This window comes from Nuphar pumila, chromosome 3 (assembly GCF_984573655.1).
Source record: "Nuphar pumila chromosome 3, dmNupPumi1.hap1.1, whole genome shotgun sequence".
NCBI lineage: Eukaryota > Viridiplantae > Streptophyta > Magnoliopsida > Nymphaeales > Nymphaeaceae > Nuphar > Nuphar pumila.
This window is the reverse complement of record NC_143251.1, coordinates 125,432,707-125,448,634: the sequence shown is the minus strand read 5'-3', so window position 1 is coordinate 125,448,634 and position 15,928 is coordinate 125,432,707. Positions and strand designations below refer to the sequence as shown.

At 40.4% G+C, this 15,928-nt stretch overlaps 1 protein-coding gene across 1 annotated transcript; it reads right to left on the bottom strand.

Moving 5' to 3' along the window:
* Positions 1–6,700: 6,700 nt before the first annotated feature.
* On the bottom strand, positions 6,701–13,531 carry LOC149843643 (GDSL esterase/lipase At5g45960-like). The gene is made up of 5 exons (XM_090000946.1): positions 13,231–13,531; positions 12,559–12,689; positions 10,145–10,378; positions 7,369–7,633; positions 6,701–6,891 (listed from the first exon to the last, which is right to left on the bottom strand). Exons 1-5 carry the CDS (start codon positions 13,529–13,531, stop codon positions 6,701–6,703), a joined length of 1,122 nt encoding a protein of 373 aa, XP_089857072.1.
* Positions 13,532–15,928: the final 2,397 nt, after the last annotated feature.

Below are 15,928 nucleotides of genomic sequence, written 5' to 3'. Positions count from 1 at the left end.
TCCAACAAGTTATAATTAACTTCCATCCACTCTGTTAAAAGGGAATAATAATATGTTTCGGTTTTTAACAGGTTTGAAATATCAAATGAGCATAGAAAGTTATAAAACTTTCCAGATATAAAGTATACACATAGAGGAAGAAAACCCTCATTTACGAATTTGGAAAATGATCTTCCGTTGAGGAATTATGACTCTTACAAAATGAAATAAAAACCTATGTCACTCAAATAAGGCAGACTGATAGGGGTCTGGTTTTAAATCCAAATGGGGTATCAAATGACCATAGAAATTGCTGAAAATTTACAGAAATAAACTAGACTTCATAACAAAGACACCACTTTTTATGGATTTGAAATCTAATCTCTGGTTAGGGAGATATGTCTCTGACAAGTTGGTCCTGATTCGGATAGCGATTTGTATCACAAATCGTTGTAGTGTTTAGCGAGAAACACTACAAATCGCTATAGCGAGATCCAGCAACACTATAAATCGTTGTGGGTCTCGTTAGAGACCCGAAAACACTATAAATCATGATTAAAAGACCAAAAAACACTACAAATCGCTGTGGGGCTCGTTGAAGACCCCAAAGCACTATAAATCATAGTTAAGAGACCGAACAATACTATAAATCATTGTGAGACTCGTTGAAGACCTAAAAATACTACAAATCATAGTAGGGACTCATTAGAGACCCAAAAAAATCATAACAACGATTTGCTGAAGAATATTGTCAATCAAATAACGATTTATTGAAGAAGTGCTACAATAGTCATGATATGGGGCCCAAAATCAGAACATTTATAAAATCTAGATACAAGGTTCTGATATTTAATCAAAATAAAATAGTAATTGACCATGAAAAATTCTGAAAATTTACAAGGATGAACTAGACACATAAAAGAAGAGAACCTATTTTACAGAATTGAAAAATTATCTCCCATTAGAGAAATAAAATTCAATTAAAATGGATCAAAATCTGAGCCGTTAAAATGACACAGGGTGACAGGGTTATTGTTTTTTACCCAAAACTGGTATGAAAACACCATAAAAATCACTGAAATTTGGTATGAACAAACTAGACTTAATTTAGAAAACAATTCTTTTTACGGATCGGAAAGATCATCTTTGGTTAGGGAGAAATCACTCCCGCAAGTTGATCCTGATTCTGCTAAAATTCTGACAATGCAAAATAATAGGTTCTGAATCTCGATTTTTAAAGTGGGTCAAACAAACTCAGAATGATCTGATTTTTGGTGGAGAGCATGAAGACATATGCATTAAGTTCCAGTAAAAAATTCAGATTAAAATGAGCTCTGGTTATATACAAATCGATAGATCTAAAATACACCAGAATTCAAAGTATAATCTAGAAAGCAACTGAACATGATGAAAGCAAACTGCACATGCGTGGATGTTCAAACATGAGATCTAATGCCTTAAAATATGAATGGGTAAAAACTTTGAATCAGACTCCACAACTCTTCAAGTTGAATGGTGCTACTCACGCTGGGAGGAGCCCCCAAACCCCTCTTCTGTAAGGGCAAAAACTCTAAATCAGACTCCACAACTCATCAAGTTGAACGATGCTACAGTCAGTGTGCAGGTCAGTCGATGTTTGATGGAGAAATGTTGGATCGTTTGTTGGATGTACACAGAAGTAAAGAGAGAAGGGAGAGAGAGTGAGATGAGGTTTTACCCCTCTCTTGTAAGGGTAAAAACTCTGAATCAAGATCTACAACTCATTTAGTTGAATGATGCTACCCACGCTGAGAGGAGCCCCCAAACCCTCCTCTTGTAAGGGTAAAAACTCTGAATCAGGCTCCACAATAGTCAATGTGCAGGTCAATCGGTGCTTGATGGAGCAATGTAGGATCTTCTGCTGGATGTGCACAGAAACAGAAAGAGAAGGGAGAGAGACAGAGTGAGAGGGTTGATGTTCATGGCCTCCTTCAGGAGAGATTTCTTTCTCGGATAATCCTGCAGTGCAAAGATTGGGTCTTAAATAATCATATTTGGGGCACTTAAGTCTTTTCAAGAATCCTCCCTTGATTTCTTCTCTAGAGAGAGAGAGAGAGGGTTTTACAGTGTTTTACGGAGAAAGAAGAAGAAGACTTTGAAGAGTCAACATCATCCTCGACTTTCTGGATGGAAGACATGTTTGTCCTTTTTTTGAACTGTTTGTTTTTTCTTTTTTGAATGAAGGGCATTTTTGTCATTTTCTCAAATCATCACTTTATGAGAAGAATAGCAAGAAAGGGTACTTAAGTCTTTGCAACAACACCAGAGTCCGATGCAAAGTTATGTCAACATACACGGGAATACGAGCCCCATGTGCTTGTATACGTGGTGCTCATTCAAAGCCCCGAACACAGACGTGGGATTCAGTGAATCATCGGGGGGGAACATACACCACCCTCTCGACAAGGAGAGGTGGGGAAGGCTGTTACCTACATTCATCATGGAATGTGAAGGATTCACGTGCATGAATGACATGCATGTAGCCCCCACTTCTTCTCTTTTATATAAATAGGTCCTTGATAGTTTGATGGGAGCAACCAAAGGGTGATCTCTTTCACACATTGGGTTCAAGGGTCCTTTCTACCTTTCAACCTGATGGTCTGGGCTCATCGATAGGCTGAGGAGAATGCCAAACACCCACGTCAATGCGAGCTTCAACCGGACTGACAATGACATCTTCCAGTAAATTGTGCTTTCCCCGGATGCTCTGAGGAGCCGTCGAGCGAAGCAGTGATGTCCGTGACCGGATTATAAGCGTGAAGTCTGAACAACCTGATCAGGTTGGGTGCCCGAAACCTGACAGCCAGCCCGGCCCGATGTTCACCCTACCTGTTTCTGACCAGAAATTGGCAGATGTCCAGTTGGAAAAAAATCCTCAAGGTTCTTGTCCACCAGAGTACACTCAACTCACACCTTGCTGCAAGGGATGCCCCTCCGGTGGGGTTCGAACCATGGTCGTCCCATGTCTGGTAACAAACCATGTCACCCCTAAACAGACTTGTGAAGCGATCTCTTATGATCCCTGTATGCTGTATATTTGCTGTTGCACTGAACAATCAAATTATTCTTTTCTTAAAAAAAAAAACAGCTTTTTCCATGACAAAAAGATCTGGTGAAATCACGTAGCACATTTCAGATGTTCTGCACCCACCATATGCTGTTGTGCCTCACAGCTGACAGGATGCATGTGGGAGAGGTGGAGGGTGGTGAGGTGCATCAGCAGCACATTGAAAACGTGCAATGCGATTGCACCTAATCGAATCTCTCTTTGCATACACAATTTTTTTTTTCACTGAAATGATTTCTTGACAGCCATTTGTATTTGAATAAGACAGTTGAAAAACGTATATTCTTTACTTTCTGCACCTGCCACCAGGTGAATTTTAGCTTTGCTTCAGCCTGACCCTATCACACCCTCTACCCCCATCAGTTATTGCCTTGATATTTGACAATAATAAGATGGTGCCTATCTCTAGTTTGAAGCTTCAAAAAGCAGCATTGATTGGTTTCTCATGACAATATTTACCAAACACTTCTTTATGGTCTTTAATGCATAGGACCACCCTTATGCCCATAAATCGAACTCCTTTGTTAGGATGCCTTTAATTTAAAGCCTATGGTGCAAATTCCAACCAACCACCTTGACATTAAAGAAAGAATAGTGCAAATTTAAAGCCTATTCTAATGCATAGGGCACGCTTACGTTGGGAAGCAAGAAAAAACTTTTGCCTATGGCTATGATATGGGTGATGATGGATATAGGGGAGGGTGGTTTTTCTGAAGGTGGGTGATGGTGGTAGCGGTGAGATGGATGGTGGTGGTGGTGGTGGTAGAAAATCATCATGGAAGGGTGGTGGTAGAGCTTTTCCGGTGTGATTTTCTGAGAGGTGGATGATGGTGGGTGGTAGTGGTGGTGATGAGATGGATGGTGAAAACTCGTGGGAGGGCAGTTTTTCGGGAAGTGGGTGATGGTGGGTGGCGGTGGTGGGGGTGAGATGGATGGTGATGTTTGTTGTGGTGAGATAGATTGTGATGGTGAAGATGGATGGTAGTGGGTGTGATGGTGGTGAGATGGAGAGAGAGACCACAAAAATTTTCAGGAAACATTTTTCCACCCTCTCCATGAAAGAATGTTTTCTATCAAAAAGTATACTTTTTAAAAAAACTCTCAGCTAAAAAGTCTCTCGTTTGGGAGTATCGGAAAATCCATAATTTTTCATTTTGCATCAATTTTCTTTCATCTTTTTCGCTTTCAAACATGCCCTAAGTGCCACATGATTGGGATTACTGGGCATGCAACATCTGGAACTCGTCTACCCAATAATAGAGGAATTCATGAGGAACCCATAGAATAGAAACCTTTTGCTAGCTAGCAGTTGGTCCTTGGCTGTTATGGGATAGAATCTGCATCGGAATCATATGCTCCAAACAGTGATTCCTATAAAAACAAACATATAGATCGTATCTGCATAGTCAGAATTTCAAAAACACACAGAATATAAATAACATATTTCATTTAGCATCATGCTCATTTTGTAGGTTTCCATTTCTCATATATATATATATTTTTTTTCTTACACTTTTTTCATCTTTTTTATATGCTTCATCTAACAATTCTCACTCACTTCTCATGTACTTTCTCTAAATAGGTAACCATCTTTTTTATATTTTGATAAAACTTTAAATCTTACACTAAAAATTCATGAAATTTAAGAATTATCATTTTTATTTTAGTTTTTATTAGTTTTTCATTCGATTCTCGTTTCACCTCTCATTCAATTCTCATACCACTTCCTTTTCAATTCTCATTTCACTTTCAAACCGATTTCTAGCTTCTTGATTTTTAGAAATTAATTTTAAAATGTCTTGCTTCTCACTCTCGCTTCCCATTCAATTCTCATATCACTTATCACTTTAGCTTCCCATTGGATTCCTCACTTCTAGATTCTCATAAATTTTAAAATGCCTTCTCACTTCAGCTTCGTCTGTTCCAGATGGAATTATGGTTTATCTTTACACAGCAATATTGGATTTAGAATTACATATCCATAAAGATAGAAACTGCCCGCAAGGGCTCTGCACACTTGGCCAGGTAGTTGGCTTAAAGCATTCATGTTGAAAGACATTACAGACACCGATAAGAGTCTCTTGCCACAAGGACAAAGCCAACGATGAACCATTAATGGGAGGGGGCAGAGCAGGGGAAGGGGAAAATTTTCATGTAGTTTTACATCACAGACACGGAAATAAGGTCATGGTCAACGTGCCACATGTTGGCCTGCAACAGGACATCCAAAGCAAAGCAGTAGAACTAAGAATCTGAACCAATCCTTGTCAGTTGGATAGGAAAATAGTTATAGCTAGATTTGGTGCAGTATAAACTTACACATACATCACAGACCCAGCCAATATAGAGGGCAGATCAGGTGCAGTTACATTGCACAGTTTGAGTGTGATGCTGCACCTTACCACCCTCCATCTCTGGGGTATAGTCTGTCAGCTGTGGGGCCCAATAGATGATGAAAGGCGGATCAAGTGCAGCAGCACACTTAAGTATGCAATGTCATTGCACCTGATCTGCTGCCGCCAATGTAGAACATCTTACGATAGTAGAACTAGATGTGGATAGATACAATTAAGGGAATCCCTACCAGTCATTGTCATTTGATAAGAAAATTAGCAATAGATTCTGTGCAATATAGGCCTTACCTACACATGTGACTGTAATTTATGGATTGATCCAAAACTGAAAGAAACATGAGCAGACATTGGCTTCTAAATGGGAAAATACAAACAGTTTTTTTTTTCTGTTTTGACAATCAAGCTGGTTGGCAAGCCGGGCAGAACCATGAGGCAGGATCAGGTGCAATCATATTGCACAAATGCAATGTGCCGCTGCACCTGATTACCCTTCATCTTCTGTTGTGCAGCCTGTCAGAGTGGGGCGCCCAACAGCAGATTGTGTGATTGCACCTGATTCCAACACTGTCAGATATCAGAAGGCTAAAGCAATCAAATTGTATTGGGAAGCATAATTGGTCTGATAGGGAGGGCAGATCAGGTGCAATCGCATTGCACACCAAAAGTGTGTTGCTGCACCTAACTGCCCTTCATCTCTGGGCACAGCCTGTCAGCTGTGGGGCTCAACAGTGAGAGATGGAGAGTGGTCAGGTGCAGTGGCACACTTTTGGCGTGCCATGTGATTGCACCTGATCCTTGGGCTCTCATAGGAGTTGAAATCTCCTAAGGAGACGCATGTTTCAACTTCTTTCTTTTGAAAGGGACTTTCTCACTTTCTTATGAAAGAGTGCCTCTGTCTCACATGAGGTGAAACAATGGTCCCCGTGAGAAAGAGCTGGTAGGGCCTGCTCATTAAATGCAAAATTCCCTTTTTCTTATGAAAACAGTGTCACGCCTCTTCTCATGGGAAATCAGTTTTTCTCATAGGCATCCCTTTTCATGGGAAAGTGACTTCCTGTGGGTGGGCGTGTAACAGTCTCCCCCAAAGAATCTAAACAACGTAGAAAAGGATATAGAGTTAAAATATTCCTTGGTTATTCCCATGGGATTTTCACATCACTAGATGAATTAAATATCCTATGATAAATACAAGAATTTTTTGTATTCAAAATCAATGTTCTAACAATAGTTGACATGGAGATGATGAAGACAGCCTTCATGTCTATGTTAATGCAGCCATAATGTCTGAAATAATAGTGCTGAGAAGAATATTGTAGGTTTGTTGTGTTGGGTGAACCGAGTCCCAAAATACAAATTTTGATGCATCAGGGCAAATAGGTGTGAAAGGGTTACACAAATAGCCGATTTCAAGCAAGCCTGTGCCACAGCACCCTCTCTTTGTTTCCTCGAAACCTACAAATACAACACAAAAGAAAGGAAAGTGCAAATCAAGACGAGGAACCTTCACCGAGAACGAGTCACTTAATGAGCCTCGTATATACCCCTTGTGAGGTAAACCCTGTGTGTGGGGTCACCCACACCCAAGCCCTTATGGCCACCACCAGTTAAAGGCACCCTCACACTCGATGATATCTAGTGTCATTGTGCCATAGAATAGAGCGAGAGCAGATCAGGTGATCTGTCAAATCACTTCATCTTCACCGTCCATAGCTTCATCCCACAAGGACCTCATGGTCCTTGTCTACATTGTGGACGGGGAGGATGCCAAATCACTTTTCTACTTTTGTAAAAGTGATTTGGCAGATCACTTGATCTGCTCTCGAATAGACTAACTTATCAGAACTCCTGACAATATCAGCAAAAGATTTGGCTTTTCCATGGCCAGCTACACCTATCAGAACATGCATTAGTTAGTCATTATAAACTTACCGTATTTATCGGGAAACTTTATCATGTCCAGCAAAGGGCTATAAATATCGGCATAGACTAACTTGACACCATCGAATCCACTCTGCCTGAACATGTTCAATGCGTTCTGAAGCTTTAAATTATAATTAGTTGCTATCACATTTCGACTTTCAATGCAGTTCCTTAGGATTGCATCTGCAAGGTCTGTGGACATCTCCACTGGCAAGCAACCCAATGGTGGGACCCCTGCAACTATAAACATTCGAGCTCCAAGACTGTATAGTCCCTGAAAATGTATTAGACATGAAGAAAAATATTAGAAAAGACATGATTCTTAACAAAAACATAAAGAAAAAAAGAAAAAAAAAAGTTTGGAAGTCCAAAAATGATGTGATATCACACACAGGGGGGCACTGCTTTCTAACAAGGGACTGACCCAGAAACTTTTATTGGGAGTGGGGGAGCCAACATAAACCAATTTTTTCTTTTTTTTTGGGGGTGGGGAGCAGATTTTATTTTTTTTACCTATGTTGGGAGCAGCCACATAAAGGCTCCAATATAAGTTTTAGATTCTTGGGGGTAGGTTCATCTCTGTTTCTTACTAGGTGTGACCATGGTTTGCCACCTAACTTAGGGATGACCATGGTTTGAAATCCACAATGGGCGTCCTTTACCACAAGGTCAAAGTTGGGTGTATTCCTGGGTAGGCAAAGAGACTTCAAGAGTTTTGCTAACCAGAGGCCAGCCGTGGTCAGTGATGAAGGGTTTTTCCCTTGGATTATCTTAAAAACAAAACGTTGGCTCTAGTATTAAGAGATCAACCTTGGTTGCTCAAAGGTCAATGATAGTCAATACTTCATTAAACTCATGATGTTTTAGTATAGCATTTCTATTCTAAATCATATATCACTAATCAGTTTAGGATGGTAATTGAAGGCTGTCCGACCTAATCATTTATTCTAAAGCAAGAAAATGTACCTGCACGTCCAGAGAAATTCACCAAGCTGGATGTAAGCTTTTTTATTTATTTATTTTAGATAAGCAAGCTGGGGTTAGACAGACACCACCAGTTAATAAATGTACCATTGGTTTTGAACCAAGGTGACGTGCACTGACAGCTCCTACCAACCAAGGGGAGCCCCCATTGGTTAGGTATAACTTCTTGTACTGTCGTAATTAAGTTTCTTAATATCCCCTTGGATTTGATGCAAGGTCATCCAAAAACAGAGCTCAATAAACGATAGTGTATATTGGTGGTCTTTACTTCTCATTATATATAGTATATAAATGAAAACCTTCCCAATGAAAAACCCTCTCAAACCTTCCCAATAGACATTTTATCGGATTTCTATTATTTTTTTTTTCAAAATTTTGACCGTATTAGGAATCAGTTCTTGGAGCATTTAATTCCCATGCATGGATAGGTTTTTACAAGTTTCAAAATCAACTGTATACAATTTTCATAAATTTTTGAGACTCCAAATATCATCTTTTCTATCCAAAATTCATGATCCAAGTGTGGATTTGTAATAAATCAATCATGCTGAACATATCTGTACCATCAGATTCTCCTATATGTGTGTGTGTGAGGGCGCGCACTTTGGGGGCACCTACAACCGCCTAATAGACATCATAGAGGTAGGTTGCATCTTCTCAACCAGTCTTTATAAATGTGTTTAACATCTTTGATTATGTTTTTTGGACATAAAATAAGTTTTTTTTTAAATAATAAACCTTTGGTACATTGTCGGCCGTGGATCTTTTTTAAGATCTTTAAAAACCTATACAATCACATGATTCTTGTTTTCTACTTAAAAATGAATGTAGATCACATCTATAAGATCTGATCAACAAAAAAACTCAAGAATTAAAAAAAAAAATTACTAAGTAAATGTAGGTGCTCTCAAACCCAAAGCACCCTATCATTACCTATATATATATATATATATATATATATATATATATATATATATATATATATATATATATACTAGTATGAACCAAGATTTTCATAGGTTTTTCACGTAGGGATATGATCTAGACACTTGGTTTTATAGAAACAGACTTTTGGACCATCCAATTATGCTATATAAGAATCATTTTTTTAAGGGTTGAAAATCAATGGCTTAGACTTTTTATAAATATTCAAGCATAAAAAATCATAGTTCTTGATCCGATTACAATGTTTCAACAGTCGATTCCTAGCAAATGAACCATACCGAATGTATATGCAGGGTTAAATTTGCAAAAAAAAAACTATGAAAATCTTGATTCATACAAACAAACATATTTGGTTCATAAACATATCAGTTTTCTTATATATATGAGATAATATAATATTCTTTTTTTTTCATTTGATCCTGTAGACGTGATCTACATAATAAGCTTAGTAGAAACTGACCTGTAGATCATATTTTTCTGAAGAATATGTCAGATTTTATGAGCCTTGAATATTCAATGGCCACACTATACCAAAATTTGAAAGCTCAAAAAGGCATTTTTTTACATCCTGGATAGATCCCCTACTATTTTCACTATACTAAACACATCCATGAGTGAGATTTGATCAAAACAACTTCCCCCGATTCCTTGTCCATGAGGATAGCAAATGCTATTCCTGTGTATATAAAGCGCAGGAATAAAACGGCCCCATTTTGTCCATTTTGTCCCGCGTGGGCATTTCAAATTCCGGACAATCTCCCCTGGGACAACAGTGTCCTCGAGCAGGAGTATCAAACATGCCTTAAATGCTCATGATTTGGCAAGGTTGGAAGAAAAGCAATAGCATGTTAATTACCTTAAGAATTGTTAGAAGCTGATCAATCAAGAAATTTTGGTACTCCTCCACAGTAAACCTCTCTCGCGTCAAACGAAAATTGAAGTAGTTGAGAGCAAAATCGTTTGTTCCAGCGCTTATGAGGAAGACTGCATCTTTGATGACATTTGCTGTCCTTGCCTGTCCCACCATGATCTTCATTCTGTCTAAGCATTCCTTCATGAGTTCAACTTGCTGGGGCACCGGAATTCCATTCTGATAAACAAATAGTTGTCATTGTTGGAGGTATAAACTCACTTGCACGTAACATTCGCGATATAATGTGCATAGAAATCACTTTCTTTCTCAGTCTTTTTTTTTTGTATATCAGACTGTACATGTCACTGTGATATGCAAGCAGGTTTTTTACAAGGCTTCTAAAATCAACAACCCTCAATGTAGCAAATTTTAATGACTCAAAAAAATCCTGTTTTTATGGTAGAAAAATGTGATCCAAACAAATCATTTTGGATAGCTCTATGTTGTCACATTAAGTCCATACATCAATTGCACCCAGGGCCGGCTGGCCTCTTTGAGATTAATTTGAGGCCACCACCTAGGGCCACAAATGAAAAAATATATATATAATGCTGATATTTCACTTGCTGAGGGCCTCCAATGAAAAAGATATTTCACACGAGCCTATGTTGTAGCTATGATTTTCAGTTAATATTTCCATATGTTCATGTATGAAATCTTTTCACTGATGTGACATAAAGAGTGATATTTTTATTAATCACTCACAAAGGACAATAGAAAATACGCCAAGGTTCATGTATGGGAAGTTGCAAGTTCGAATCTCAATTATATCATTCTATAGCTGGTAGGGGTCTGTCTAACCCCAGCTAGATTTTCAAAAAAAAAAAACAAGGAACAACAGGACATTTTACCAAAGGAGGCTCGGCTTGTCTGGTAGGAGCAGCTAGTGCATGTCACCTTGTGTTGGGAAGTTGCAAGTTCAAATCCCAATGGTATTATTGTATAGCTGGCAGGGGTCGGATTAACCTCAGCCCGCTCTTCAAAAAAAAAAAAAAGCAACACGACTTTTGAACCATCGTTATTTCTATAGGCAAGTGGGACGTGCCTGTCTCACCCCATGTGTGTCCTGGACAAACGCCGCCCCGAGGCTAGGCAGCCTTTGTTCAGCCAATCAAACGCACCCTTTACAGATCTTTCATGTTTATGATAGGTGGTGCAAGGGTCCGGTGGAGCCCCAAACAAGTAGACAATACTAATTGAAAACCAGACCGGTACACTCTGAAAGTAGCAGTCTCACAGTCTTGACCATATCCCACTAAAGCCCCCTAATAAATATTGAGTCCAGTCCACCAACCAGTGGCAGTGGATGGTGGGCCCCTTAACAGCTGGTGAAGATCCATCCCGGATATCTTGACTTTTAGGTTCTACATGGCGTTTAATTATCACCACTAGCATTCCACCTATATATTATCCCTAGGTCAAAAACTATGAAGTTTGAAAAGAAGAACAGAAGACAAATCAATGCGTGGAGAACGTTCCAGTTTGCACTTGATGATCAAAGCGCATGCCATGTTTGTGAATTGTGTAACGGGCGTTTGATTGTGTGGACAGTATGGTCTGCAGGTCCTGTTGTTCACGCCCGACACAAACGGTACGTGTCCCACCATGTGTTGTGTCCTGCGGTGTTCCACCCCTTCCCTGGAGCTGTGGTGTCCGAGACATATGAGACAAAAAAAAAAGAGCAAAACACCAATGACAAAAACTTGACTTGTGTAAGACACCTCCGCACCTGACCAGCAATGTTCAGACAAGCTAGTTATACACAGTTCTGTTCATGCAATCAAACGCCCTCTATGGAAACTTTTTTCTTTAGGCCGATGGCAAAGTCCAGTTCTGGTTGGCCGTAATTAGGATGGGTGCGAACCCAGCCGGCACTACTGCAGGCCTTCACAGATAAAACCTTCAAGGTCAACTGTTGTTTTCGGCTTTGCCTTAAAGAATAGGAAAGGATCCCTTCGAGGCTCTAACTCGTGATGCAGGATGTCTCCACACCATGCAACCCTCCGTAGCCATGCGAGCACCCGTCTGGGGGCTGACTACTAAGCAAACTTAGCTCACTTGTTAAGTTAATCCAAATCCAACTACTACAACGTATGGGTTGTTATTGTGTTGCTTTGACCTGACCCAGATCGATCCAACATAGCTCAGCCCTGGACCTTCCGAACCCACACCCATTGTCCCAAACTGAACAGGTCCCACTGAGTAATACATCACAGGATCCTTTTGGTAAAAGCAAAATAAAAGCAGAAAATGTTTCACATCAAAAGTCAAGGATTGCCTTGTCGAGAAGTCATGGGGAAGAGATGCAGCTACGTACCATCATTCTAGAGAGAGAGAGAGAGAGAGAGGGGGCTTACAATGATACGGGCTGTGAATGGGTCATAGCCTGAACCTGCAGAGGCGAAGCTTACGCCAGTGAGCAAGTCTTCTTCAGTGAGTGTGAAATCCAGGTAAGGAGGCATCACCTCTTTGAGCCCCCAGTAAGAAGCTGCCAACGTCACACTTTGGTTAGTCTTTTACCGTCTATGTCAAGAAAGAATAACTGGTTTTTCTTTTATAATGGGTAGAAACCAATGCCATGGTCAGGACATCCCCATACAGGAGGGAAGAATATCAGATGCAATGTGATTGCACACTTTTAATGTGCCGCTGCACCTGATCACCGTTCATCTTCGGGATAAGCCTGTCTGTTATGCCCAACAGCAGATGGAGGGTGATTAGGTGCAGAAGCACAGTAAAGGTGTGTGATCACATTGCACCTCATCCTCCCTCCCTTACAGGCTTAGAAGTGCCATGTTGACCGTGGCTCTGTTTCGGCATCCGCAATGTAAAACTCCATGAGTACTCCCTCCTGCTCACAGGGATGGTTTCCCGTTGGCTTCTGCCTTGCAGCAAGGGATGTGCACCTCGGACATGGCACTCCTTCATCTTGAAGGCCTTAAGCCGACCCACCTAGCTAGATGTGCAGAGCACTTGTGTGCATAAGGAAAGAAAAACTATCATCTTATTGATTAGTGAATATGAAATACCGAGATAATCGATGACAAGCTTCCCATTGCAGAACCTTCCAGTAGGAACACGGCCGAAAAAATCGATTCCATACGGCGGGAAATTGCCCTTCAAAGTGGTGGTCAAGTAGTTGTTGTTGCCTGGATCCACTGTAGAATCCCCCAAAACGAAGAGAGCAGAGAAAGAAGCGTTATTGGCTGCCAATGCCATTGAGTTGGACAAGAGTAATTGCAGAATGAAGATGAGAATGGTATGGTGAAGGTGCATGTAAAGGAATGGGTGGCCATAAAGACTGGAGTTGGCTGTGAAGGCCTCCCCCATTTTGTTGAGTAGGCCTTCTTTGGCCACCTAGCCAATCTTGTATATATTTCAAAACTCTCTGGCATCACACAGGAACTACATATTTTATGTATAGTCTGTAGAACCACCACCACCAAACCTTATAATTGAACAAGAAAACCAAAGTGTAATTCACACGAAAGCAAACACTAGACTCGTGACATTTACGCGAGCTGGTAGAGAACTAAGGACTATAGCAATCACCAACGCTGGTGACCACAATCATGATCATCATAATGGTCTAATAACTATCTTAGGAGAGAGAAAGAGAGTTGATGCTTTAGTTGTCAAATCACATTGCATTTGCAGTAACAGTACTGATTTATGAAGCTAGAATGGTTTTCTTGGTCCGTATGGCGTAATAAATTGCAGAACAGGATCCGATCCATGTGGTGGTAAAGAGTGAGAACGTCGCTGCTATACAGCATTTATTGTATCCAGTAGTTGCATTTATTCTAAGCCAACTTTCGTATAAGACTCTGCTGCAATGCAAGTCAGGGGTCTTATTCCAAGGAACAGTTTCCTTTCAGCGTGTGTTTGAATGACTGGTTCCTAGGAGATTCATAAGTCTGTGGGCCGACCTGGCGTGGGCCCCAAGCCCAATCTGATCCATGGATTCAAATGCACCGTTTGCTATGAGATTGGTTCTATGGGGTCGAATGAGCTAGCTGGATGGCTTGGGGCTGGGAAATGAAATGAGCCGCTTGTGGCTCGGCTCGGCTCGCAAAAAGCTTCTTTGAACTTGTAAAATGGGTTCGCAAACTTAACATCAACAGTAGTAGTCACCCGGCTTGGCTCAGCTCATATAGGCTCGTTAACCAATGACTGTTAAATTCTTACTATATTTTATATCACAGTGTAAAACAAATGGTTATGGTTTTTTTAGTCAAATGGTTATGTTTGGCTGGCAAAAAAATTTGTGGTTTCTATCTCTAAAAAGGTGTTCTTTTGTAAATACATCAACTTAAGCTCCGCTAATAGACCTAGAGTTCAGATCCCATTACTCTCAACTTTGCACCAACGTATTCTTTTGTAAACGTGAGTCAGCTTGAGCTCAGCTTGTTTAGCTCGATTCATCATGAGCTCAAGCTCGGCTTGGTTCACTGCAATAACAAGCTAAACTTGAACTCCTCAAGCTTGGCTCATTTGGCTCTTGTATCAGCCCTAGTTAGATCAGACTATCATAACTAAGGGATCTTAGGTTCGAACCCCAGGTTATTCCCCTGGTTGCATATTTAAAAAAAAAATACAAAAAAATGATTTGTTGTTTACTGAAGTCTACATATAGTGTCGCATAGATACAGGGCCACGAATAATGTGTCACAAATCTCCATCACATAGACAAACTGGCATACCAGCAACAGCATATCAAGTGATCTGTCGAATCATGGCCGGAAAATCTTATAACATTCCTACCGTTCATTTATTCATCATTGGCAGCCATGTTGGTGGCCGTTGATCTCCATAATGGACGTGAGGATGCCAGAGCATTTCCTCCACCTGATTTGGTAGATCATATGATCTTATGTCACGGGGACATGCCTTTTTGGTGGCGTGTCCCTAGTGACACGAGCTGAAGCGCTCGGACACTGACACACACTGCCTATATTTTAATACTATTTTTTATTATTTTTAATGTTTTAAGGTTGTATTTCAATAAAAACGTTGTTTAACATTAAATATAAAAAAATAGTCTTTTATTGATTAAAATTTTAAAACTTTTGGTGCCCTCGTGTCCTATTTTTCCCAAAAAAATGAACTTTCCCATCAAACTTGTATCGCGAGTCCTCGTGTCCACGTGTCTTTGTGCTGATCTGCTCTTTTTTTCCTCCTACATAGTAAACCCGGGTTGAGTGCCCTAGTCACCAGAGAACACCCACCGGATAAGCCACCAGTATGATCCCAAGAGGGAATTGATCCCGGACAAGATGGGGTTCCACCATCTTTTCAAGACGGCCCTGACCCGATCCACTCTTGAAAATTTTGGACCTGCTTCTAGTCTGCACATATAGATGTGGCGATGAAAAGTGTGTAGGGCCAAACCGGATCTGGTTTGGGTGCCTTGAATGGAACACGGTGTCCCGCACAGTCGAGAAAAGGTGGTCTAAGACAGAAAGTGTGGAGCGAAACTGTATTTCTGTGGACATCTTCACAGTTTCTTCAACAACAGTGAGTCGGTGACGTGAGATAACCATGAGGGTGGATCAGGTCCAAGGGAGCTTGGATGGAAAACTGTCCGAGGCACCTTGGATGCCATTCATCTAGAAAATGAACGGCACTTAAAAGTCAAAACCCACTAGATGAATAGCATCATTCACAAAAGAGAGCTGAAAATTGCTCAGAACCTGAAACTTTTATTATATTTTTCGGTTCCGTTCA

Coding starts and splice junctions, on each gene's coding strand:
- LOC149843643 (XM_090000946.1), bottom strand. CDS start 13,531: ATGGGGGAGGCCTTCACAGCCAACTCCAGTCTTTATGGCCACCCATTC. Junction 12,690..13,230: donor GCTTGTCATCGATTATCTCG/GTATTTCATATT, acceptor TGACGTTGGCAG/CTTCTTACTGGGGGCTCAAA. Junction 10,379..12,558: donor CATTCACAGCCCGTATCATT/GTAAGCCCCCTC, acceptor TTTGTTTATCAG/AATGGAATTCCGGTGCCCCA.